This window comes from Geotrypetes seraphini, chromosome 8, assembly GCF_902459505.1.
Source record: "Geotrypetes seraphini chromosome 8, aGeoSer1.1, whole genome shotgun sequence".
NCBI classification, from domain to species: domain Eukaryota; kingdom Metazoa; phylum Chordata; class Amphibia; order Gymnophiona; family Dermophiidae; genus Geotrypetes; species Geotrypetes seraphini.
Genome location: NC_047091.1, coordinates 153,490,644 through 153,516,881, shown reverse-complemented (window position 1 = coordinate 153,516,881; position 26,238 = coordinate 153,490,644). Strand labels below are relative to the sequence as shown.

Genomic DNA, 26,238 nt, shown 5'->3' with positions numbered 1-26,238 from the left:
GACGATTTTAAATCCGCCAATTCTGATCCTGGAGTTTACCCATATTGATTGATTTAGGGATTTAGCAATTGGTTCTGGTGTCAGATTATTTATGTATCTTAATGTTTTCCAAGTATCTAATAAGATTCTGTGTTCTTTGTATCTTATAGGCATTGATATAGAAATTAAGTGTTCTGGATTTAAAGGGAACAGGAGCCGCCATTCTAAATACAGCCAATCTGGTACATTTTCTAAGAGATCTGGGAGGATCCAATACATACCCTGTCTTAAAATATAGGCTTGATGATACCTATAAAAATTTGGAAAATTTACCCCCCCTTCCATAATTGGTCTTTGTAATGATACTAAAGCGATTCTTGGTCTTTTCCCACACCAAACAAATTTTGTAAGAATATTGTTAAGTTTTTTATAAAATGACCCCTGAAAAAATATTGGAATCATACTCATTTGGTAACAAACCACAGGCAATATCATCATTTTAATTGTTTGAATTCTTCCCCACCAAGAAAGATGTAATGGATTCCATTGCTCACACATTTCTGTTATTTTTTTCAATAAAAGTTTTTCATTCTCTTTGACTGTGTCTTCAATTGTATTTTTGATCATAATTCCTAAGTATTTTATTCCATCCTCTTTCAAAATAAATGAATATGGATCAAATAATCCTTTGGTACAATGAACATTAATTGGGAGGATTTCAGATTTATTCCAATTAATTTTATATCCAGAAAATGTACCGTATTTTTCTATTAAATTAAGCATACATGGAATAGTAATTTCCGGTTCTCTTAAATATAATAATATATCATCTGCATATGCAGATAATTTAAATTCAAAACTGGTAAATGAGATTCCCTTTATTTCCCTAGTTTTTTTTATTGCAATTAATAAAGGTTCTAGGACAACATCAAAAAGTAATGGAGACAAAGGGCATCCTTGTCTAACTCCCCTATGCAAGTTGAATTTAGTTGATAAATTATTGTTAATATATAATCTTGCTCCAGGAGAGCTATACAATGTCTGAATCATTTTAATAAAACCGGATCCTATACCAAACCAATGTAAAGCTTGATATATAAAATTCCATTCCACTCTATCAAAAGCTTTTTCTGCATCTAAAGAAATTAAAAAAACTGGATCATTTATATTTTTTGCTAAATTTAATGAGTGGAATGCAAGTCTAGTATTGTCTGATGAATGTCTTTTAGCAATAAATCCTGTTTGATGTACATCAATAATGAAAGGAAGAGCTTTTGCCAATCTTAATGCTAATACTTTAGCCATTAATTTATTATCCACATTTAATAATGAAATAGGCCTGTAATTTGAAACCAGAGTAGGATCTTTGTTTGGTTTTGGTAAGACTATAATTATCGATTCTGCCATAGTACCAGATATATTTTCATTCTTTATTTGATATTGAAACAAATTTAACAGATATGGTAATATGATATTTTGGAATGATTTATAAAATTCAACAGTATAACCATCTCCACCTGGAGCGGATCCAACTCTAAGAGACTTCAATGCTGTTTCTATTTCTTTTAAAGATATAGGTTCTTCTAAACTTCCTTTTATATGATCCGGAATATTCGGTCCAATAAAAGAATTTAAGAAAGTTAATCCGTCTTGTTCTTTATTTTTATAAGAATTAGAAGTGTATAATTCCTTGTAAAAATCAAGAAATTGTGTTATAATATCTTTTGTGTTGGTATGTGTGTTACCTTGTATATCTTTAATTGCAATAATCTTAGATTTTCTTTTCTTTGCTTTAAGAAAATTTGCTAATAATTTTCCTGCTTTATTTGAATTGCCATAATATTGTACTTGTTTATTGAAAATATCTTTCCTCACAATTTGAGAAGAAATCTCATTATATTTAACTTTTACTTTTAACAACTCTTGTAATGTATTGTTTTCCCATTTTGTAATTAATTTATTTTCTAAAATTTTTATTTGTTTTTCCATATCTTCATATTGTTTTTTAAGTTGTTTTTTTAATAAAAGCTGAATATGAAATTATATTTCCTCTCATTGTTGCTTTAAAAGCATCCCATAAAATTTCTATATTAATGTCATCAGAAGTATTAAATTGAAAGAATTCTTGCATTTTTGCTTTAAGATCTTCTAAGAATTTCGAGTCTGCTAATAAATCATTATTAAATCTCCATATTGTATTAAATTGATCATTATTGTAATTCTGAAGGTTAATCTACACACCAGCATGGTCTGAAATTATAATGGGATCAATTACTGCTTTTGATACATGCTGCGCTATGTTATTATTTACAAATATATAATCAATTCTTGAAAAAGATTTATGGACTTGAGAACAAAAAGAATATTCCCGATCATTAAAATGAAGGATACGCCATATATCTATTAAATTACAAGATTGTATTAAATTATCTAGTCCTAAAGATTTTATGATTTTACTTGGTTTTTTGTCTATAATTGGATCCATTACAGCATTGAAATCTCCAGCTACTACTAAGTTAGAAGTAGCCAGTGGTAGTAATATCTGTTGAATTTGATTGAAAAACTCCTTTTGATTTGAATTAGGAGCATAAAGATTAAATAAATCAAGGGTTGTACTTCCCAAATCCATTTTAATATGTACCCATCTTCCTGAAGGATCAAAATTTATTAATTTAAAGTTTGCAGTGCATTTCTTATTTATCAGGATCGCTACCCCAGCCTTTTTTCCTAAAGCAGGTGAATAGAAACATTTTGATATCCAACCCCCTGTTAACTTCCTAGATTCATTATCTGAGAGATGAGTCTCTTGTATAAAGTATATATCGGCGTTTTGCTTATGGAGAAATCCTAATAATTTGTTTCTTTTGATAGGATGATTTAAACCATTGACATTAATTGTATATATTTTAATATCCATTTAAAATTTTAGAACTATTTTGATTTAAATGTAATATAAGTTTTACGATCAGATATCCATACATTGTAACAATATAATTTCCCATTCCCATTTCCCCTCTCCTCCCATCCCACCCTCCCTCCCCCCTAATTAATAGCAGTGCACACTTGGCAACACACATATTAGATCGGTATCAAAAAACACTCCCTGAAAGTGGCTTGGACACGCATGAGGAAGGTCGGCTAACAGAAGAGCTCCCTGAAAAAAGTCCTTGAAAGAAAAAAAAAAAGTTACTAAAAGTGGAGATTTAAGAATTATTTAATGATAAATAAAGAAAAAAACGCGATGGCTTCAGGAAAACAAAATAAAAATGATTTTGCGGTCTCGGGAAGCAGCAAGAGAGCAAAGCCTGAACAAGAAATAGGATCAAAAACAGGAGATCCAGAAGTAATGAAAGAATTGAAAGAAATCAAAGAAATGCTTTTACTTCTTACTAAAAAAGTTAACAATTTAACTGAAGATGTATCCACGTTAAATAAAAAAATGGATTTAATGGAGTTAAAGTGCAATGACATGGAAGAAAGATTAATAACAGCTGAAAAAGAAATTTCTAACAACATAAATGAAAAAAAGAAAATTGATTTACTTACTACAGAGTTGGAGGATCAATCGAATCGTGAAAGAAGGAGTAATATTCGTCTGATTGGTCTCCCGGAAGGAGCAGAGAAAGGAAATCCGGTGGCATTTATAGAAAATTTACTACCTAAACTACTTCCTCTAAAAACCAAGTACCCCATAGAGATTGAAAGAGCACATAGAGTGCCTACAAAAAGATCAGGAAGGTATCAAGGACCGAGGCCACTGATCTTTAAACTGTTGCGCCACCAGCAGGTTATAGAAATTTTTCAACTTGCAAAACAAAATAAAGGATTACAATTTCAAGATGCCCGCATTCATTTTGTTCCAGACTTTGCAAAAAGTACGGCGATCAAAAGAAAAAAGCTCCTGGACTTGAGACCACAACTAAGAGAAATGGGAGCAAAGTTTGGTATAGTATACCCGGCTAATATGAAAGTAACTATTGCAGATAAAACTTTAACTTTTGACAATGCAGAAGAACTACAAAAATTTATACAAAGCCAAGAATTACCAATGTCACCTTAATTTCTCTTTATTATATGTTATATTATTTTAACTGGAAAAACTTTTATTTTATTTTATGATATACACTTATTAAAATAATATTGTTTACCCATAGCAACGATTTAGAATGTTTTTAACCTTATTCAAAATTACACTTCAACGTTCTTTATGCTAATGATATGGCCTGGCTAAGTATTCCATAATGGAATGAAACAGTTAAGGCATCAGCTGAATTCTATTGATCTCAATTATAATTTTTAATATTAGGAAAAACTGTATGCGAATTGATTGTAGGATGGAGCTTCCTTCCTTTAAAATAGCAGTAAGACTATTTGAACTATATGCATGTGACTAATTTAACCCCTCAAGCAAATTGAAAAGATAATCAGTATTTCAACATCTTTACTATTCTTTAATACTACAAATACTACAAATCCCAGACATCAATGCGAAAGAATCTGCGAATAAGAAGACTTCACGAAACCGGAAAGAGGAATTATAAATAGGAGATGTTATTTCTCGAATGGATATTAAAGAATTACTTCGCTGTATAACAAACTATTAAAATAAAATATGAATGGAACAGAAACAAAGACCAACTTATATCTTAAAATTGAACGACGAAGAAAAATAGAAATCACCTGGAATACAACAAAATGTGATAAGAATATTGAACTGGATATAAAAATACAAAGAGGCGGTGAAAGAAGAAGGAATGATTTTCTACGAAGAAGGAAGTACTGAACATTAAATATTAGTAAATAAAGAGCACGATATAAGAATAAGAGAGACTTCTGCGTTTGAAGGGGGGGAGCTCTGGAATATAATTTTTTTTTTTTTGTCGCATACTTAACCTATACCTTATATATCTTTTAATCTTTTCATGTTTTTAAAGATTAATATTATAGAAAACAGTATATGATTGGGTTTGATATAATGAAAGATTATTTCATTTTAATATATATAAGTATAATATGATTATACAATGTGATATTTTTAAATTTATAAAATTAAATATATTTACATAAGATTTAAATTAAGGTCAAAAATAGTAATGGAACATATAATTTGATATACAGGAACCATAGAAGGGAACTTAAAATATAATCTATATTATATGATTTATTAGATTTAGATTAAAATAAGAGTGTATTGAATAATAGAATAATAAATTAATTTAAAGTCTATATTAACATAAAATCTCAACCGGATTTATAGAAATATGAAATGTCAAGGAAAATATTAATTATCTTTAAAACTACTATAATATATATGACTTATTTGTGAATCTTAAAATAAGTTTTTTATTTTTGCTATTAAGAGTTTTGAAGATTAAATTTGTCACGTTGTTTCGCCTTCAAGTATTTAAAGTGTTTAAAGGGTTGACACGTGCATTGATGTTACTCAAGTAGGAGGCTTTTTAGCCGATGAGGTTGTTTCCCTCTTTAGTATGGCTCGGCATTTTTTAAGAATCCACCAGAGGGCTCATTTCAATGTTGAAGAGCTCATTTGCATGTCATTGTTGGAGACTGCTAGAAAGCTCGCTAAAGACAGACATAATCAGTTTTGATAATCCGCTGCTAAAATGCATGCAGGCTAAACCGTCGGTAAACAGTTTAGCGATGGCGTTAAAGTTTTGAGAATCTGGGCCTCAGTGTGATTGAAGAATCTCAAGTGGGCTTTGTACGGTGACGAACGGCATCAAAAAATATTAGATCTATATTTGTGTCATTGGAGCTGGTGTCACAATGGGATTGGCCTTCTCTCCTCATCAGCTTTGATGTGGAGCAGGCTTGGTTAAATGGCCTTTTTTTTTTTTTTTTTTGCGGTGCTGCGCAAATATGGTATCACAGGTTTTTTTCAAGATGTTATTGCAATTTTATACTCTGATCTCCATGCAATGATGTGGGTCAATGGAATTCTGTCAGAAGCGTTTAGCATTCATTGGGGATTGAGACAGGGTTGCCCCCTCTCTCCTTTACTTTTTGTTTTGACCTTAGACTGCAAAGTATGTTCTCACCCAGAAATTCATTTCAGCATTCTTCCTTCAAAATTTCAACATGTGCTGATGATTTGTCAGTTCATTTGACACAACCTCAAAGGTCTCTTCCTGCCCTAATGGAAGCATTTGGTGACTTTTCAGATTTTAAATTGAACTTATCTAAATCTTTGGCTCGTGCCTCTACTGATGAATTGAGAACAAAGTAGGGTGACTCATTTCCTTTAAAATGGGCAACAATCTCTTTTCAATATGCTTTCTGCGGGGCAGCTGGTGCAGAGATACCCGTATCTGGAGGAAAGAGCAAAAGTTTTGACTTCTCAGGTTTTTTTATAGGTTTGACAAAGGGAGTTTGCTGTAACAACTCCAAATGACAGTAGTGGGGCCACGGGTTTAGCACATTGTGATGGATCCGATACCAGTGCTGAAGTGTCCAAGATCATCAGTTCTGTCAAATTATTTTCCAGCAACACTGAGGAAGGCATCTATGAATCCTAGCTGGTACATTTTTAGAGACTTTCTTATTATGATGGACATTATCTATAGACTTTATGTGATTTTATGATTTGTATTTATAATAAAGTAACTGTTTGGTTGATTTCCCCGACATCTCATTTGCCTCCCTTCGTTGGTTGCGAGTGTGGCTATTGGGCAGACTGGATGGCCAACCTACTGACAATGCCCCAGATCATGATACACAGAAATTTTGTGGCGCTTAATGAAGGCTCAAAAAGTAAATGTACATAGTAATTGTAACAAATGACCACGAGAATTGCAAGAAAATAAACTCTTTAAATAAATGGGAGCATTAAAATCATCCCAATAAAGCTTACATTTTATTCTTTAAGTCACTGGTAACCAGTGCAGCAATTGCAAAACTTGGGAGACGTATTATTCACGCCAGCAGTTTGGCAGCAGCATTCTGTACCATCAAAGTTACCAACAAATGAGTTTTTGGAAGTCTTAGGGCTCCTTTTATCAAGCCACGCTAGCGGGGTTAGCGCGCGTGACTTTTAATCACGTGCTAACCCCCGCGCTGGCCAAAAAACTACCGCCTGCTCAAGTCAGGCATTAGCGGCTAGCGTTAAACCGCTAGCGCGGCTTGATAAAAGGAGCCCTTAAATGAGGCATCAAAATACTTGTTCTGCTTAATGAAAAGATTAGCCACTAGCAAAGAAGGTTTTTCTAGCTAGGAGGAGCCAAACCTGCTATTGAGGTCCAAGGAAGAAGCAGCAGAAAAAAGCCTCTAAGTACAGTTAGCAGAGAGCTGCCACTATTACAGAAATAAAGAGAAGGGAGAGGCGTAGGGTTAGGGGAAGCAAAAAAAAAAAATTAAAAAAAGAAGGCATAGCGAGGGTGAGAGGCGCCCAGGGCAGTGGTGCCCCTCCCCCCGCCGCACACTCCTTCCTTTCTCCTGTACCTCTTTAGCTTTCCCAGCGCAAGCATCATCACCAACTTGCTGCCCATGTCGGCTCTACCTGACGTCACTTCCTAGGCACGGGACCTGGAAGTGGCGTCAGAGGGAGAGCCAATGCTCGCATGAGCAGCAGGCTGGAGTTGCTGCTCATGCTGGCGAAAAGCAGGCAGTACGGTGGGGAGGGGGGGAAGGGAAGATGCACTGACGGGAGGAAGAGTGAGAAGGAGTGGGGAGCAGAGATGATGAGATGTGCTGGTGCCCCCACCAGGACAGCGCCAGGGGCAGACCACCCCCTCCTGCCCTCTACTCTTACTACGCCCCTGGGCAGAGATAAAAGAGAAAGGAAAAATATCATCATGTTACATGACTGTGGGGGGTCTTTTACTAAGGTGCGCTAGCCGATTTAGCTAAATGCTAACGCGTCCACAGAATATAATGGGTGCGTTAGCATTTAATGCACGCTAATATATAGCGTGCGCTAAATTGGCTAGCGTGCCTTAGTAAAAGACCCCCTGTATGATTTACTTTGTAATTCACTGCATTTAGTGACTGAAGTAGAGTATAATTGAGTTTTTATCTTTTGCAACCAACAGACATAAGAGAAACTCGCATCTGAATTTTGTTTTTCCGCCTGTTAAACTTAAAAAACATCATCTAAACCTTTTTTCATATCAAGCATCGTTATGGAGTAAGGATTTAGAACAGGGCTGCCCAAGTCTGGTCCTCGAGATCTACTGGCAGGCCAGGTTTTCAGGATCTCCACAATGAACATGCATGAGAGAGATTTGCATACCAAGAAGGCAGTGCAGGCAAAATCTCCCTCATGCATGTTCTTTGTGGAGATCCTGAAAACCTGGCCTGCCAGTAGATCTCGAGGACCGGACTTGGACAGTCCTGATTTAGAACAATTGATTTTGCTTATTGACACTTATGGGGAATTTAGGAGACATCTAAAAGCATATCTGTTTTCGAAGTATTTAGGCAGCTAATTCGTAAAAATTGATTATGCACTATTTTGATCATTTTAGTGTCTCTAATTATTGGCTTTTAACTTTTTTAGTTTTATTCAACTTCTTTTATTGTTTTGTTTTTAAATATTGTAAACTGCATAGAACTTTATGGCCTTGCGCTTTATAAACTGATTATTATTATTGATAATAATAACTTTATTTTTATATACCGCCATACCACAAACAGTTCTGAGCAGTTTACAAGGGAAGAGACTGTACACAGACAACGACATTACAGCGAACTTTTGAAATTACATTGGCATGTTAAGTTTGGTCAGATTTATCTGGAAGTGTTTTGGAAGTACATCAGGTTGAAGTGGGGTCAGAGAAATTTGTCAAAGAGATAACTTTTTATTGACTTCCTAAACGTTTGGTACGAAAGTGCGTTTGAGATGAAGTTGAACATTTGTTCCATTTGCCTGCTTGGAATGATAGTGTTCTATGGAGGTATCTCTTGTAGGTGCAGCCCTTTAGGGATGGAAAAGCGAACAAGTAGGTACTGCGTGTATTAGTTGTGCCTGGGAATTCAAACTGGTGAAACAGATAGGTTGGGGATGAACCTGTCATTGTTTTGAAGCAAAGGCAAGCAAACTTAAAAATGACCCTTGCTTCCACAGGCAGCCAGTAGTTTTTTGTAATATGGGCTTACATGGTATTATTATTATCTGTGAAAAAGACTAAACCTTTCCAGCTTCAACAATATTGGCTCTCCATATCTCCTTTAAAACTATGAGATAAGAGAATGGATAGAGGTTCCTCCTGAACACAGGTCTGTTGTACATTAACACTACTGGCTGACTCAGCAATTCTAATAGAGCTCTTTTGTATTACAATTTTTGCTTGAAAAAAAAAAATCAACAATATACTACATTGATTAACCATTCCTCACCTTTACTCTCTCATGCTCTTTCCCAAGAGATTCATATTCCATTAGAAGCTGCAGAAAAAAAACCCCAACAAAAAAACATCACTTTCATTCAACACCACACAATGCAAATGATTAAAATAATCTAGTACATCTTAGTAAAAATATGCCTCGAGTTCCAGTATTTGTATCAATATCAGGATAACCTGCCACTGCCTCACTTACATTCTGAAACATTTTGCATTCTTGCTTTATTCTGTCATCTTTATCATCCGATAATTTGCAAGTCTGCTGAAATGCTGCTTCTAGGTCTCTGAGCTTGGATTTTAGTCGATTGATTATCTTATCCTTCTCTTTATTGCTCATTCGCATTTCCTCAATCCGTTCATGTAAAATTTTGTTAGTGTTGTTGACTGCATTAAAGCGTTCTCTCCAGTCCTTCTATAGAATAAGATATAAATATACATTTTATATAACTCAATGAAGATCTCAGAACACATAATATGGTCAAGGCTGATTACAGTGCAACTAGGAATTAAAAAGGAGAAATTAGATCTTACCTGCTAATCTGCTTTCCTTTACTCCCTCTAGACTCTTGGGTTACATATTATGTAAACCACTTTGATTGTGCCACAGAAAGACAGTATACCAAATCCCTCCCCTCTCTCCTTCTTCCAGCAGATAGAGACTCAGAACTGACTTCTGAGTGAACCTATAACTGTCCTGTGCAGTCCCCAAAGGCAGTATTTTCCCAGCAGCGCAGATTGCAATTAATTCAAAATGCTGCTGCGAAATTGATTTTTGGGAAACGTAAATTTGATCACGTGACGCCGTTGCTTCAGAGTCTTCATTGGCTCCCAGTTTGTTTTAGAGTTCAATTTAAGTGTGCCAGTGTTGTTTTTAAAATTTTACATGGTATTTTTACTCCTCTCCTTCCTCTATCCTGGAATGTTTATAGATTTTCTTTTGCAAGAGGTGATCAACAATTCAAATTATCTCTTTCTTCCAAAAAAAGGGATTAAGGGAGTTAAGTTTTTTAGTCACTCTCTGATTTTTAAGCTATCTCAACTGTGGAACAACCTTCCACTTCTTTTAAGGAGTTCCGGCTCACTTCAACCTTTTCGCAAATCCTTAAAAACTACTTTATTTACTAAACACTTTGAAAATTAACTTTACCAAACTTAGTCTTATTCTTTTCTGTTTTTTTATTCAATAACTTAACTATTGTAAACCAAGTCGAGCTTTCCTTGAATGACGACTCAGTATACAAACTCAAGCATTATATTAGATTAGAAACATGATAGCAGATAAAGGCCAAATGGCCCATCCAGTCTGCCCATTCGCAGTAACCATTATCTCCTCCTCTCTCTAAGATATCCCATGTGCCTATTCTACTCTTTCTTGAATTCAGATATAGTCTCTGTTTCCATCACCTCTACCGGGAGACTATTCCACGCATCTACCACCCTTTCTGTAAAAAAGTATTTCCTTAGATTACCGTATTTTCGCGGATATAACGCGCGCGTTATACGCGTTTTTACGTACCGCGCATACCCTTCGCGCGTTATATGCCTGAGCGCGGTATACAAAATTTTTTTTACATATTTCACACCCCGCCCGACGCCCGATTCATCATCCGGAAGGACGCTCGCACCCCCACCGCTCACACCCCCACCCCGAAGGACCGCCGACTCCCCGACAATATCGGGCCAGGAGGGAGCCCAAACCCTCCTGGCCACGGTGACCCCCTACCCCCACCTCGCACTACATTACGGGCAGGAGGGATCCCAGGCCCTCCTGCCCTCGACGCAAACCCCCCTCCCCCCCAACGACCGCCCCCCCCAAGAACCTCCGACCGCCCCCCCAGCCGACCCGCGATCCCCCTGGCGACCCCCACGACCCCCCCACCCCCCTTCCCCGTACCTTTGGTAGTTGGCCGGACAGACGGGAGCCAAACCCGCCTGTCCGGCAGGCAGCCAACGAAGGAATGAGGCCGGATTGGCCCATCCATCCTAAAGCTCCGCCTACTGGTGGGGCCTAAGGCGCGTGGGCCAATCAGAATAGGCCCTGGAGCCTTAGGTCCCACCTGGGGGCGCGGCCTGAGGCACATGGGCCCAACCCGACCATGTGCCTCAGGCCACGCCCCCAGATGGGACCTAAGGCTCCAGGGCCTATTCTGATTGGCCCACGCGCCTTAGGCCCCACCAGTAGGCGGAGCTTTAGGATGGATGGGCCAATCCGGCCTCATTCCTTCGTTGGCTGCCTGCCGGACAGGTGGGTTTGGCTCCCGTCTGTCCGGCCAACTACCAAAGGTACGGGGAAGGGGGGTGGGGGGGTCGTGGGGGTCGCCAGGGGGATCGCGGGTCGGCTGGGGGGGCGGTCGGAGGTTCTTGGGGGGGGCGGTCGTTGGGGGGGAGGGGGGTTTGCATCGAGGGCAGGAGGGCCTGGGATCCCTCCTGCCCGTAATGTAGTGTCGGGACAGCGCACGGAGATGCGGGGCAGTGCACGGAAAGTCAGGGCAGGTGAACGGAGAGTCGGGACAGCGCACGGAGAGGCGGGGCAGTGCACCGAAAGTCAGGGCGGGTGAACGGTGAGTCGGGGCAACCAGAGGAGAGTCGGGGAGGGCGAAAGGAGAGTCGGGGTGGCCAGAGGAGAGTCGGGCAGCATGCGCGGTATACCCATGAGCGCTGTATACAAAAGTTTCCGTACATACAAGTGTGGTTTCTGCACGCTATACCCGTGTGCGCGTTTTACACGGGTGCGCGTTATATCCGTGAAAATACGGTACTCCTGAGCCTATCCCTCTTAACATCATCCTATGCCCTCTTATTTCAGAGCTTCCTTTCAAATGAAAGAGACTTGACTCATGCATATTTACACCATGTAGTTATTTAAACATCTCTATCATGTCTTCCCTCTATACATATTGAGATCTAGGGATTTAGGGAGAGAAAAATGAACCTGCCTGTAGAACCGAGGACCCAAAAGTGGTATCCTCTCAAACCGCCACATCCACTCTGTAGAACTTTGTTAAAGTGTGAAGAGCAGATTTCATCAGGTGGGACTCCACCCAGGATGCCACTACATCTCTTGTTGAATGTGCTGTGATAGAGATAGGGGGCTGTTACCCACAGGCAATGTAGGAAGATGAAATTGCCATGCAAATCCATTGGGCAATGGAAGCCTTGGAGGCTGACTTGCCATGTCTCGAGTGGCTGGTCAGAACAAAAAAATGATCTGAAAGCCTAGATTCGTTAGTCTTCTCCAGATAGATCAGCAGGGTTCTGCACACATCCACCTTCTGTCCTGTTTCTCCGAACCCGTAGGATGAAAGGTGGGCAAACAACTCTCCTGATTGACATGGAAGGCAGAAACTACCTTCGGAAGAAAGGAAGGTACTGTGCACAGAGAAACATTAGGCTGTGAAAAGGAGAAGGGTTCACTACATCTGAGAGCCTGTAATTCTGAGATCCTTTTAGCCGAGACTATGGCAACCAAAAACACTGCAGTAAACTTCTGTAAGAGGCTCATAAGGAGCATGGGCCAGGCCCTTCAGGACCACATTGAGGTCCCAAGATGGGAATGGTCTGTGCAATGGGGATCTCAATCTGAGAGCCCCCCTCAAAAAACAAGTGACTTTTTCTCTGTAGGAATGCAGAAGCCAGTTGAACAATACAACAAATGCACCATCTTGAATGGGGACTATGTGGAAAAGTGATATGTTCAATTGCTCACAGTTACTTCTATTAAAGACGTTAATTGTATTTTGCCTATACTTTTTTTTAATTTACCCTTATATATTTAAGTACATTCTTGTTTGGATAGATCTTTTTTTAAAGAGGAGACAGCTCTGCCTACATTAATCGCATAAACTAGAAGCAGTTTATTTGTTTGTTAAAATGCCAACATTTTCTAATGGGGCTTTACTGTCCTGGATTTACAGAAGTTTCTATTTTCTAAGCTCATTTACATCTCAAACCTGTGATAGAGAGTTCTGCATACTAAGAGGGGCATAATAAAAAAAAAACGTCTAAGTCCCCTTTTGGCCTAAGGCCTTAAACGTTGAAAGTAAAAGCAGGGAAAATGTCCTTTATCAAAAAAACGTCCAAAAGGAGGGTTTTTTTTTGATAATGGCCTGCTTCTACGTTCAGCTGTTTAAACGCCCAGACCACCACTACGTCTACACTAACAACATATAATCAACCTAAAAAAAAGCCTATCTCCCAAACGCCCAAAACAAGAGCTTTTAGGTGAAGGAGGAGCCAGTCCTTCGCCTAAAAGCTGGATTTTGTAACTGGTGACTGTCAAAAACAAAAACCCGGCCCATGTGTCTAAGGCCCCACCCATAGGAGGGGCCTAAGGTCTACTGGGCCGATTCCGGTTGGCCCAGGCGCCTCAGGCCCCGCCTGTGGGCAGGGTTTGAGCTGCCTGGGCCAATCAGGCCCGAAGGCCAGCCACTCGAGGGATGGCTGGCCTGCCGGATGAACGGGCTTGGGACCTGTCTATCCGGCTGTTTCTCAGGTACGGGGGAGTGTCGGGGGGAGGGTATGGGCGGGTGGGGGGATTTTTTCGGCGGGCCGATCAGGGGGAGCGGTCGTAGGGTGGGTGCGTCAGGGCAGGAGGGCCTGGGATTCCTCCTGCCCGGATCTTAGTAGGGGTGAGGGGTAGAGGGTCACCTGGCCAGGAGGGCTTAGGGTCCCTCCTGGCCCGATCATCATCGGTGGGGGGGGGGGGGCGCAGCTCAGGCAAGAGGGCTTGGGCTCCCTCTTGCCCCGATGTTGTCGGGGAGGGTCGCGGCTGGCAGGGCATGAGGGCTTGGACTCTCTCTTGCCCCGATGTTGTCGGGGAGGGTCACAGCTGGCGGGGCAAGAGGGCTTGGGCTCCCTCTTGCCCCGATGTTGTCGGGGAGGGTTGCAGCTCGCGGGGCAAGAAGTCTTGGGCTCCCTCTTGCCCCAATCGTAATCAGCGGGCCAGGAGGGCTTGGGCTCTCTCCTGGCCCGATCAGATTGGGGGGAGGGTGGATCGCTGCACGAGAGATGGGTCATCTCTCCTGCTGCTTTAGCGATCCCAAGTGCTGCGTTTGGCGGCACTTGGTGGCATCTCTCCTGCCTCGATGGTTGCGGTAGGGGGTGGGTAGGTGCCAGGCCACTGAGCTGATTACGCCAGCCATCATCAGCTCAGCGGCCCCTTTTTTGGCACTTATACCTGTTTTGATTTGGTCTAAGTCAAAACGTATAAGTGCCGACTAGGCAACCTGTCTAAACTTTTGGTAATACCTGCTGTATGCCTATGTCTAGGTCGGCCCACCTCCCACCCTTTCCCCTCCTCTAAAAACGCCTCTTTTCACTCTATGCATTTAGAGGCAGGGGAAAGGCCTAAGCTGGTTTTAGATACATCTAAAACCAGCTTTGATTATGAGTACTTGGACGATCAGGCTTTTTGATCATCCAAGTACCCATTTAGGCCACTTTAGACATGTTGTTTTCGTTTTTTTTGATTATGAGCCCCTAAGTATCACTCCCATACACAATGCGAGAAAAATCCTTTAGTACAAAGGTTCTGTACTTTGTGATAAACATATTTAAAGTGCTGTATGGATCTATCAATCATGAGCTCTGAAACTGGCAAAATTAAAGCCTAGGCCTTGTATGAAAAGTACTGTAAAGTATAGCCAAATTTGAAGTTAGTCATTTTTGTTGGCTATAAAATGTAATTGAAAACTAAGTACGAATAATAAGTAATGAGTAGAGCGAAGAACAAGTAATCAGCTCCAGCATAAGGCCAAAAGCCCAACTGTACAAGTTTATTCAAACCCTTTTTTTAACTTTATTTAGTTTTTAATGCCAACAAAAAGTGCAATACAATTTATATACAAATAATGATAATCAACCAAGCATTTATAATCAATCAGTATCTATACAAAAGATAAAAATTCCCTCCCCCATCCATCATTACCATCAGGAATAATACCAAAACAAAAGATATACCCCCCTCCCGCTCCCATCCCCCCTGGATGTGTGGGTGAAAAACAGAAAATAAAAGATAAAGGATAACTATAGCAAATCTACAAAAGACGTCAATGGACCCCAAACTAATTTGAATATCTTATTATGCCCCAGCATGTCAGCATTCATTTTCTCATATTTAAGTTAAACATAAGCTTGCTCATTAAAAAGGAAAACTAAAGTGATCCCAATTCTTCAAGTTTATTCAAACCCTACTTATCAAGGTAGTCTCTTTCTACTCAGTAAGAACAGTCTTGCTTACCACTTGAATGTCAAGCAAACTCTTCTTATTTTCAACTGTTTGCATTTGAGTGGTAGCATCAGTCAGTGCCCTTTCAAGCTGATCACATCTAGAAACAGAAAACAAAATGATTTAAGAACGCTACCAGGTGAAAGACTTTATTTTAAAAAAAGTCTTCTTTAGAATATATTTCATATGTAAGGTACATCTTTAAATGAAGACAGTGTAGAGCATATACCTACCAATTTTCCAGAAAACAACTGTATTAGCATTATCTATCATAAATGTGAAATTTCTGATTGATAATTTTTTTAAAAAGGTAGAAAATACGGCCAAGTTGTTCTGTTGTATTCAAAATTCAGTCACTAATCCACAACCATCACAACTTCTGTGTTTTTTTTCAAAATTGAAAGGTTGCATCTACCACAAACACAACATACATAAATTAAGTGAGGAACTCCATTCTGTGCAGGGGTGGGCAGCATCATTTTAGGTCTCAGGAAGCTCTTCCTCAGAATTTTAGAGGGCACACTATCCCCAGGATTTTCTGCTGCTCATAGGCTCTGTGAAGCTAAGAGACAGAGAGCAAGATAGAGAACAGATTTACATATAAAATAAAATTAACTTGATAACTGTTAAACCAAGGCCAGTTAAAACTGATCAGACAAGTCTGATCAACTTCTTAGGATGCAGTTTAATCTGTTTTTCCCTTAATACTTCACAAAGCCTTTGGGCAGCAGAGCAATCTGGTAACAAGAATAAGCTTTTCAAAAAGCTTATTGAGACAAAATGGTATCAGTTTAACTATGACACAGTTTTAAAAAATATGACTGTCACAAAAAGAAATAAAACAAGCTCAATACACATCCTGGAAAACTAACACACAATTAGTTCACCATAAAAGGGATAATAATAATAATAATAATAACTTTATTCTTGTATACCGCAATACCATGGAAGTTCAATGCGGTTAACAATAGAAGAGACTGTACATTTACAGCGATGATACATATTACAGTGTTGTTACATTTACAGTGGTGTTACATAAATAGCAGTATTAAAAAGGCATATACTAAAGAAGAGACTGTACATATACAGCGATGTTACATGTTATAGCGGTGGTACATTTACAGTGATGTTGAATGTGAGGCAATGAAAAGGCAGGGCAGTTAGATAAAACAGAGATTGAGAAAGAGAGGCCAAAGTGGCTTGGGAGGGGGGCGTAGTCAGAGGGAAGGGATGTCGAGGTCAGGAGGGTGCAGGGAAGGAGGGAAAGCAGCGTTAGCGGAATTTGTCGAGGTAGGTTTTTAGTGACTTCCTGAACAGGTGGTAGGGCGGGGAGTTGGAGATGAGGGCGGTAAGGCAATTGTTCCATTTGCCCGCTTGGAATGCTAGGGTTCTATCAATGAATCTCTTGTAGAGGCAGCCTTTTAGGGAGGGAAAGGTGAATAGGTGGGCGTTTCGTGTGCGGGAGGGGCCTGCTATTTCAAGGTGCTCAGACAAGTAGATTGGGGAAGATCCTGTTAGAGTTTTGAAACAGAGGCAGGCGAACTTGAAGATGATCCTTGCCTCTACTGGAAGCCAATGGAGTTTGGTGTAGTAGGGGCTAACATGGTCATATTTTTTGAGATCATAGATGAGGCGGACAGCCGCATTTTGGACTGTTCTAAGACGTTTGATGGTATTTTTATAGGATCCCAGGTAAATAATGTTGCAGTAGTCTAATATGCTTAATACCAGAGATTGAACGAGTAGACGGAAGGCTTGGTGGTCGAAGTAGCGTTTGATGGTGCGCAGTTTCCAGAGGGTACAGAAACATTTTTTCACCTGGGCACTGGTATGGTCATCGAAGGTTAAGGTGCGGTCCAGGATGACTCCAAGGATTTTTATGGTGGGTAAGATAGGGTAATCTAGCCCATTCAGTCTGAGGGAAGTGTTTGTTAATTTGTGGTTGGGACTCGCTAGGAAGATTTTGGTTTTTTCAGAGTTCAATTTTAATTTGAGTTTTGAGGTCCACAGTTCTAACTTGGTGAGGATAGATGCGATGAGTTTTTCCGTTTCTAGAGTGAGTGAGGTAATGGGAACAATGATGGTGATGTCATCTGCATATATGAACGATTTTAGGTTAGAGTTTGCTAGGCTTCGTGCCAGAGGGGTCAAGTAAATATTGAATAGGGAGGGGGATAGGGGAGAGCCTTGTGGGACTCCACAAGGGTTACGCCAGTGGTGGGAGAAGGCTCCATTACTGTGGACCTGGTAGGTACGGTTGGTTAGGAAGCCTGTGAACCAATCTATTACCTGTCCGGAGATGCCGATGGAGTCAAGGCAGTTGAGCATAATGTCGTGGTCGACCAGGTCGAAGGCACTACTCAGATCGAATTGAAGTATCAGGGCGCTTTTACCCAGTGAGAATAGGTGGAGGAGGAAATTTGTCAGGGCAGCTAGGACGGTTTCAGTGCTATGATTTGGGCGGAAACCGGACTGGGAGTCATGAAGAATATTGAACTTGTCAAGGTAATTCGTACGGTTGTTGTTGACAAGACCTTCCATGAGTTTTTGGAAGAGTGGTATGTTGGCGATGGGTCTGTAGTTGGTGATGGAAGAGATTGGCTCCTTGGGTTGTTTAGGGATAGGGGAAATGAGGATGTGGCCAAGTTCGGACGGGAAGTGTCCAGAGGACAGGCATAGAGATATCCAATTGAAGAGTTCAGCTTTGAATGATGGGGGGGCGCATTTCATGATGGTGGGAGGACAAGTGTCTAATAGGCAGTTGGAATTGGCGTATTTAGAATAAAGTTCGAGGAATAGATTCCAGTCGGGATTTACAAAGGAGGTCCAGGACATGTCGGCTATTGAACCTTCTGTATCCGCTGCGCGTAGGTTGAGCAGGGGATCGGGGCTGTGAGCTGAAAGAGACCGTTTTAGGGTGTGGATATGATCCCTGTAAATACATAGAATCATAATAAAATAGAATTGTATACCTGTAACGGATGTACTCCGAGGACATTAGGATCCTACAGCTGCACTGTTGGTGACATCACTAGGACAGAGCCAAGCTTGAGTTAGCTTCCCAAAGCTCAGAAAACTTCTAGAACAATTTCCTGAGGCTGTATAGTATTTCTGTGCTTGTCATCTTAGTTCCATCAATCCATTCTGCAGGCAATGTTCTTATCATGTCTGGACTGTTATAATCTTGTGCTCTTGGGCCTACCAACAACCCTGTTGAGTGCATTACAGGTTGCTCAAAACTCAGTGGTTAGGACTCTTTTTCGCTTGGAAAGGACTGAACATGTCACAGAATATTACTTGACGCTATACTGGTTGACGTTAGAAGACCGCATAGACTTTAGACTGCTTGTGATGGTCTATTCATGTTTGAATGGTTTGGCAGGTATTATCCAGGCTTATGTCCCTTTATTTAAGTTGCGCTCTGTCCATCATGGTGACTTGTTTGTACCATCTGTAAGGGAATTCAGACTGAATATCTCACACGTAAGCATGTTTTCCTGTAGGGGCCCCCAGGAATGGAATCGGCTACTTTTGTATATTAGAAAGCAAAGTACCGTATTTTCACGCATATAACGCGCACATGTGTACAACGCACACATGGGTATAGCACGCGGGAACAAGGGATTTATGTAAGAAAATTTTGGTATAGCGTGCCCACGCGTATACTGCGCATGCTCCTCATTGAACTTTCATAATCCATGCCAGCGTTTAAGTCCTATTTATCTAACTGTTGCTTCGTATGCAAAATGACTTCACAAGAAATATTAGCTGAGCTATTTTAACTATCAGCAAATGCCGCCAGCAGGGAAATTACCAATGAAGTAATTTTGTTTCCCAGGTTTTCTATTGCAATGCCTATTCTATTGTGATGCGGTGTTTTCTGTCTTGCTGGCGCCCTCCTCCATCTTCCTGCATCGTTCGCTGAAAGCCGCGGGCAGCGGATCATATGTGCCTCTTGCGGCTGACCCAGAAGTGTTCCTCTGACGTCACGACGTCAGAGGGAACGTTTCCCAGCCGCAGGAGGCGCATGGAAGCCGCTGCTGCGGCTTTCAGCGAATGCTGCAGGAAGATGGAGGGCGCCAGCAAGACAGAAAACAATTGTATAATGCGCTAACGCATATAACACGCATGGTTATGCGCGGTTTGTAAAATCTTGTATAACGCACGCGTTATATGCGTGAAAATACCGTAAGCTTGATGCTTTTAAGAAGTTATTGAAGAGACATTTATTTTGTAATATGAAATATGGGCATTAAGACATTTGCACTTGTGTAAGTGCTGGTGGCTTATTTTGTTTGTGTTTTTACATGTATTTAAGCCTTTTTATTATATTATATATGTTTATATTGTGAGCGGCCTTGGGAAAGGTGGGTTATAAATAAAATCAAACAAACAAAAAATATTATTGAAGCTCACTTCAGCGTGGGTTGGAAGGGAAGGGAATGTGTGATTGTAGGATCCTGCTATCCTTGGAGAATATCCAGTAAGGGAGGCAATGCTGTTTTCTCCATGGAGAGCAAGGACTGCTATGGCCACACTCTTAGGGGACTCCCTAGCTAAAGAGCGCAGCTTTGGGGTTTATGCAAGGCAAAACAAAGAGAAATCCAACAAGTCTGCAGTGAAGGAAGAGCACCAAAAACAAAAAGAAACTGCAGAGAGGAATGTACAAAAAGAAACTTTTATTAAAAAGTCAGTGAAAAGTTATTTTCCAAAGGATGGCTCTCGTATACATGGAGACCGGACCCAACATGGTCCGTGTTTCGGAGAAACACTTCTTCTTCAGGGGTTCCGAGTGGTGCTGCGCTTCACTAATAGAGGACCATGCAAGGTACAACAATGTTGTTTGAAAACCTTAAAATTTGTAGGTAGCAGGCAATGCTTCTGTCGGACTGACGCACAGTATGAAAACGGAGGGTATGGTGGAGGCTAGTACAAGAGTGGAAGCTGCTTCTGACAGCAAGATGGAAGCCGTATCCTGGATAAATTTTTTTATAAGCGTTGTAGGTAAACTATACCATTGTCCTGAGCAATTGCTATAGCCTGCTGGTTTAGCTGAGGTTAAGGATTGATTAACAGCCTTCTTTATGGGAGAAGCAGAGGGTTCTGGCCCTTGCTGAGAGAGTTCCTTTTATTCGGTATTGTTTTTGTGTTGTTGGTTTTTGTTTTTTTTTTGGGGGGGGGGGGTTCAGCTAGATTTCTAACTGGCTTTTTATCTTTGTTTATTGATAACGACCTCATGGTCTGCCTTGAGCTGGGTAGCCTTGGGTTGGGGTAAAACCCAACGGTTTGCCGAGAGTTGGGCAGCCTTGGAGTTTGAGGCAGTTTTTGTTTGCTTTGCAGCGTTACCATTTTCCCACCCAGAGCACTGCTCGTTCACTTTCCACTGGCGAATGGCATAAAAAGACTTGAAGCGGTCCAGAGGAAGGCGACGAAAATGGTAGGAGGTTTGCGCCAGAAAACGTATGAGGAGAGACTGGAAGCCCTGACTATGTATACCCTGGAGAAAAGAAGGGATAGAGGAGATACGATTCAGACGTTCAAATACTTAGAAGGTATTAACATAGAACAAAATCTATTCTGGAGAAAGGAAAATGGTAAAACCAGAGGGCATAATTTGAGGTTGAAGGATGGTAGATTCAAGAGTAATGTTAGGAAATTCTTCTTTACGGAGAGGGTGGTTGATCCGTAGAATGCGTTCCCAAGGGAAGTGACGGAGAAGAAAATGGTGACAAAGTTCAAATAAGCGTGGGATGAACACAGAGAATCTCTAATCAGAAAATAATGGGTATATATTGAAGGAATTAGGGTTGGTACTGGGCAGTCTAGTAAAAAGGACAATTTTAATTAAATGATTGATTTTCATCGAGCATGTAGGGTTGGGCAGACTGGGTCTTTATCTGCCGTCATTTACTATGTTACTATGTTTGATGGAGTAGTTTTCAGTGACAGAAAGATTAGGCGAGCATGAGGAAACGGCAAGAAGTGTGACTACAGGAAGACTCACCTAACAATTGTTCGATTTCTGCCAAAGGAGAAGCCAATGTTCTCAGTGACAGCATAGTCACTAAGGTGTTCATAGGACAACCATGAGGGAGTCAAAAATGTATTTTTTTTTTTTTTTAAAGTGGGGCATGAAAGGAGACTATTTCAGTGTTAGAGAATGGTAGCACCAAAGGCACAAATCAAAAATATGCACAGAGATGTATACAATCAGTTAATAAGTGTATGTACAAGCTAAATACAGTAAAAACAGAATATATTGTTGCACTCTATTTTTTACAGGACCAATAAGCAAGAGTCAGTCAGGCTTTGCTTTGGGTTTTAGAGCATACTGATTTTGTCCCAACACAGGTAGTTTTGATCACTTACCCCTCCCCTTAGTATATTTACTTGCTGTAGGATGGAAAAGTTGTATAGTAAGCTGTTATCCAATAAATATTCCATTCATTCCAAATGCAGCTTTCTTACCCTTTCCCCAAACTGCGCCCTATTCCTCTTTCCCCCTTCTACCATTTCTTTGTCTCCCTCCAATTAGTCAGATCTCTACCAGGCTATCTCTCTGCCTCACTCTGGTCCTGCATCCTCGGAGGATTCTTTTTGCAATGTAGATGAATTTGAAAGCACAAATCATCCCTTCAGGCTATAAGCACCACAGTCCCTGGCAGACCACCATAGCATACTATATATAAAAAGAGATTTTTAAAAGTTACCTGTCTAGAAGAGTTTGGTTAGTTTTCTTGAGCTCCTCTGATGCAGTTAAATGTATATCAAACTGATGTTTCAAATTATGTAACTCTGCCTCATAATAATCCTTTAAATCTGCGATATGGCGAGCATGTTTTTCCCTCAAACTTTGACGAATCCTGTTAAAAAGAAATTACACAAAATGGATGCACATACATTGACTCATTTGCACAGAGATGCATCAAAATTTGCATTTGCATCAAAATTTAATTCCCTTTTACGAAGTCATGCTAGGCTTTTTTTTTTAAATCGCCAGCCACAGCAGTATTAACTCTGACATTCATAGGAATTCTATGAGCACTGGAGCGCCACTGTGGCCAGCGATAAAAAAAGCCTAACATGGCTTCATAAAAATGGGGGGGGGGGGGTAAACTACTGTAAAATTTCACGTTACATGGTTCTGATCCTACTCAATTAAAAGACAAGCACAGCACCACACACACACACACACATAAAAAATGCCAACTTAAATAAAATTTGTACACTATTCCAAGACTTTAATCTTCCTCTGCCTTATACTTTAGCTGAAAAGAGCTAATAAAAACCTACAAAAAAACCCTCAAAAAGTTCATTTAATGTTAACAAGAAATAAAGAGGTTCAAAATGCTCTACCTAGCTCCTTTTTTTGTTTGTTTTGAAAGGGAGGAAGCAAAGTTGGTTACCTGTAACAGAGGTTCTCCGTAGACTGCAGGGGAATACAGCCACCCATACTGATGAAGTCTCTCGACTAAGGCTGTGTTGCTGGTGCTTTTTCCTAGCTAGAAACCTTTTTAGGCTTCAGTGAACATGTGAAGGATTTCCACATCTACTGTAGAGAGTTGCGCGGGGACAGAAATCCCACCCATCCCCGTCAAAGTCCCACCCGTCCCCGTGAGGAATCTAACCTGTCCCCACCCGTCCCCATGAGGAATCCCTCCATCCCCACCCGTCCCCGCGAGGAATCCCCTCCGTCCCCGCCCGTCCCTATATACTTCAGAAATAGTTATTTCATTTAATTATGCTACTGAATTAAAGGCTTTGTTAGAAACCCATTTACAAATAAGCAAAGAGACTTTATTAATTTGGAAATATTAATTGGAAAGAATACATACTTTGTAAACGGGTTTCTACCAGAGCCTCTAATGTTTATAATTTTTTATCAACACAACTAATATACTACTTTATCCTGAAGCAAAAAAAAAAAAAAAAAATATAATTTTTTTCCTACCTTTGTTGCCTGGTTTCTGCTTTCCTCATGTTCTCATTCAATTCCTTCCATCCACTATCTCTCTTCTCTCTGCGTCTTCCATTTGCTCTGTTACTGTGCCTCTCCCTTTCTCCCTCCTTCCAAATTGGTCTGGCACCCATCTTCTTCCCTCCGCTCCCCCCATAGTCTGGCATCTCTGTCTTCTTCCCTGCCAGCGTTTTCGCCCCACTCTCTCTTCCCCATTTCCTTTCAGCGTCCTTCTCCTCCCCATCTTCCCCATGTCCTGTCAGCGTCCTTCTCCTCCCTCTGTCTTCCCCATGTGCTTTCAGTATCCTTTTCCCCCCTCTGTCTTCCCCATGTCCTTTCAACGTCCTTCTCCCCCCCGTCTTCCCCATGTTCTTTTAGTGTTCTTCTCCCCGCCCCCCGTCTTCCCCATGTCCTTTCAGCGTCCTTCTCCATCCCTTTGTCTTCCCCATGTGCTTTCAGTGTCCTTCTCCCCCCTCTGTCTTTCCCAGTGCTTTCAGCGTCCTTCTCCCTCCTCAGTTTTACCCATTTCCCTTAAGCGTCTTTTCCTCTCCACTCCACCTTTCCTCCCTTTCTCCCTCCCTGCCCCTTACCTTCGTGGCACTTCCCCGCCCGCCTGACAACAGAACAGGCCCTCCCTGCCATGAATCCAGCTGCTGTAAGAAGGTAATTTAGATTCGCGGCTACAGGGCAGGGAGGTTTGTCGGACCGGGCCTGTTGTCGGTCGGTCGGGGGAAAGCGCCACGAAGGTAAGGGAATCTGGCCGGCTCTGCACCCCCCTAAGGCTGCCCCGGGGCGGACCGCCCCCCCCCCCCCCCTTGGTACGCCACTGCCTTGAATTTTTCCTACCTGCCCTGCCGCAGCACACAGCCGACCGGAAGTCTTCCCGATGTCAGCGCTGACGTCGGAGGAGGGCTTAAACAAAGCCCTCCCTCCCTCCGACATCAGCGCTGACATCGTGGAAGACTGCCGGTCGGCTGTGTGCTGCGGCAGGACAGGTAGGGAACAGAAGACGAGCCTCACGGCTCGAGTGCATCCAACCCCGCAGGATTCCCGCGACCCTAGGGGGTGTCCCCACAGGATCCCCGTGACCAGAAGGGGGAACCCGCGGGATTCCCGTCGTCCCCATTCCCGTGCAGCTCTCTACTGTAGAGGAGCTCCTTTTATTACCTCAATAGTCCAAAGAAACAGAGGATGGAGAACCCCCATTACATGTAAGCAACTTTGCTTTCTCCCGAGACAAGCGGGGGAGATGCAGGCACACTTGCTGGTGAGTCCCTAGCCAAGTATTTACAGTGGTTACACTCAAAGTGGTTAAAAATTATATACAGGTACTTAGTTTGTACCTGAAGCAATGGAGGGTTAAGTGACTTGAAATGGCCAGCCTCCTTAGGTGTGTAAATATTGTGTACTTAGCTGCAATAATAAACCATATGTAGGACAATTGATTTGGTATAAACATATGCATATAAGGATGATCAACTATGGCATAATTATGGCGGTATTAATACCTTTGTAATGTAACACCACTACAGAAGCCCCTGTAACTCAGTATAGAGCAGGGATCTCAAAGTCCCTCCTTGAGGGCCGCAATCCAGTCGGGTTTTCAGGATTTCCCCAATGAATATGCATTGAAAGCAGTGCATGCGCACAGATCTCATGCATATTCATTGGGGGAATCCTGAAAACCCGACTGGATTGCGGCCCTCAAGGAGAGACTTTGAGACCCCTGGTATAGAGCCTTTGTATTGTATAGAGCCCATGTAGTGTAACACCTCGCAGCTCCTTGTAACTCTATATTGTAACACCTTTACAGAAGCTCATGCAAACCATTCTGAATTGACTCCCCCGTCATTAGTAGCAGCATAGAAGCTCACAATAAACTATTAAACTAAACATATACCTGGACAAAGTCATAGGATGCTCCAGTGGTGTCAAAGAAACACTGTAGTCAGGTAAGTCACAGTCTGCACCTGGAAGCTCTGATTGCGCCATCAAGGATGGTGATGCGTTTCTGCTATTTTCTTCATCATCCGTCTGAACTAAAGTCTCCGTATTTGACTCACTAACTACCACTGGGATTCCATTTGTAGCAGTTGTTTGGATTTGAAATCTATGATCATTCCAAGGATCTAAATGCAACATTTGACCTTTAGAATAGGTTGAAAAATCATCCAGTAGAGGTGAATGAATATTGCTACTGTGTGAAAATGACTCGGTATCGGAATGACTCTCAGAAAGAGGTTTCAGAAGAGAGTCCGGAGTGAGAGGAATCTGGGATCCCACAGCATTAAAAGGAGAAGGCGGAAGGTCTGGATTCTGCTGGCTTGGTTTCCTGTGTAACGTTGGATCTAGCGTCAGGACCTATGAAATTAACATAAGAAATAAAGACTGACTAGGCATTTATAGAGCTATTTTCAAACAGTCAATACATGCTAATGTTATTACAGCACATTTACTGACGAGCATTGCAGTAAATACCAACTTTCCAAGTTTATTATAAATTTACTATTCCGCACTATATGGGTAATAACCTTCTAAGTGGTTTCGTTTTAATAAATGGAAAGGGGCAGGGGCTTTACTGTGAGACACAGACCACATGATAACAATATTAAGGCACAATGTTAGTAAATGACTCCTCCTTTTGAGCCTCCACCTCCCTGTATTTTGTGTACAGACCATGAACTTTTATTCACCACTACCCAAGGATCTTGTTTTTA

The 26,238-nt window shown here is 41.1% G+C and overlaps 1 protein-coding gene across 8 annotated transcripts in view; it reads right to left on the bottom strand.

The window, feature by feature from the left end:
• MPHOSPH9 (M-phase phosphoprotein 9) overlaps positions 1 to 26,238 on the bottom strand; it is a 154,431-nt gene that overhangs the window by 54,534 nt on the left and 73,659 nt on the right. For all 8 annotated transcript variants that reach the window (XM_033954541.1, XM_033954540.1, XM_033954544.1 and 5 more), the window contains 5 exons: positions 25,422 to 25,882; positions 22,275 to 22,427; positions 15,577 to 15,664; positions 9,535 to 9,750; positions 9,334 to 9,381 (listed from right to left, as the gene is read on the bottom strand). In XM_033954541.1, coding sequence (XP_033810432.1) covers positions 9,334 to 9,381; positions 9,535 to 9,750; positions 15,577 to 15,664; positions 22,275 to 22,427; positions 25,422 to 25,882 — 966 coding nt within the window. The remainder of the gene's footprint in view (positions 1 to 9,333; positions 9,382 to 9,534; positions 9,751 to 15,576; positions 15,665 to 22,274; positions 22,428 to 25,421; positions 25,883 to 26,238) is intronic.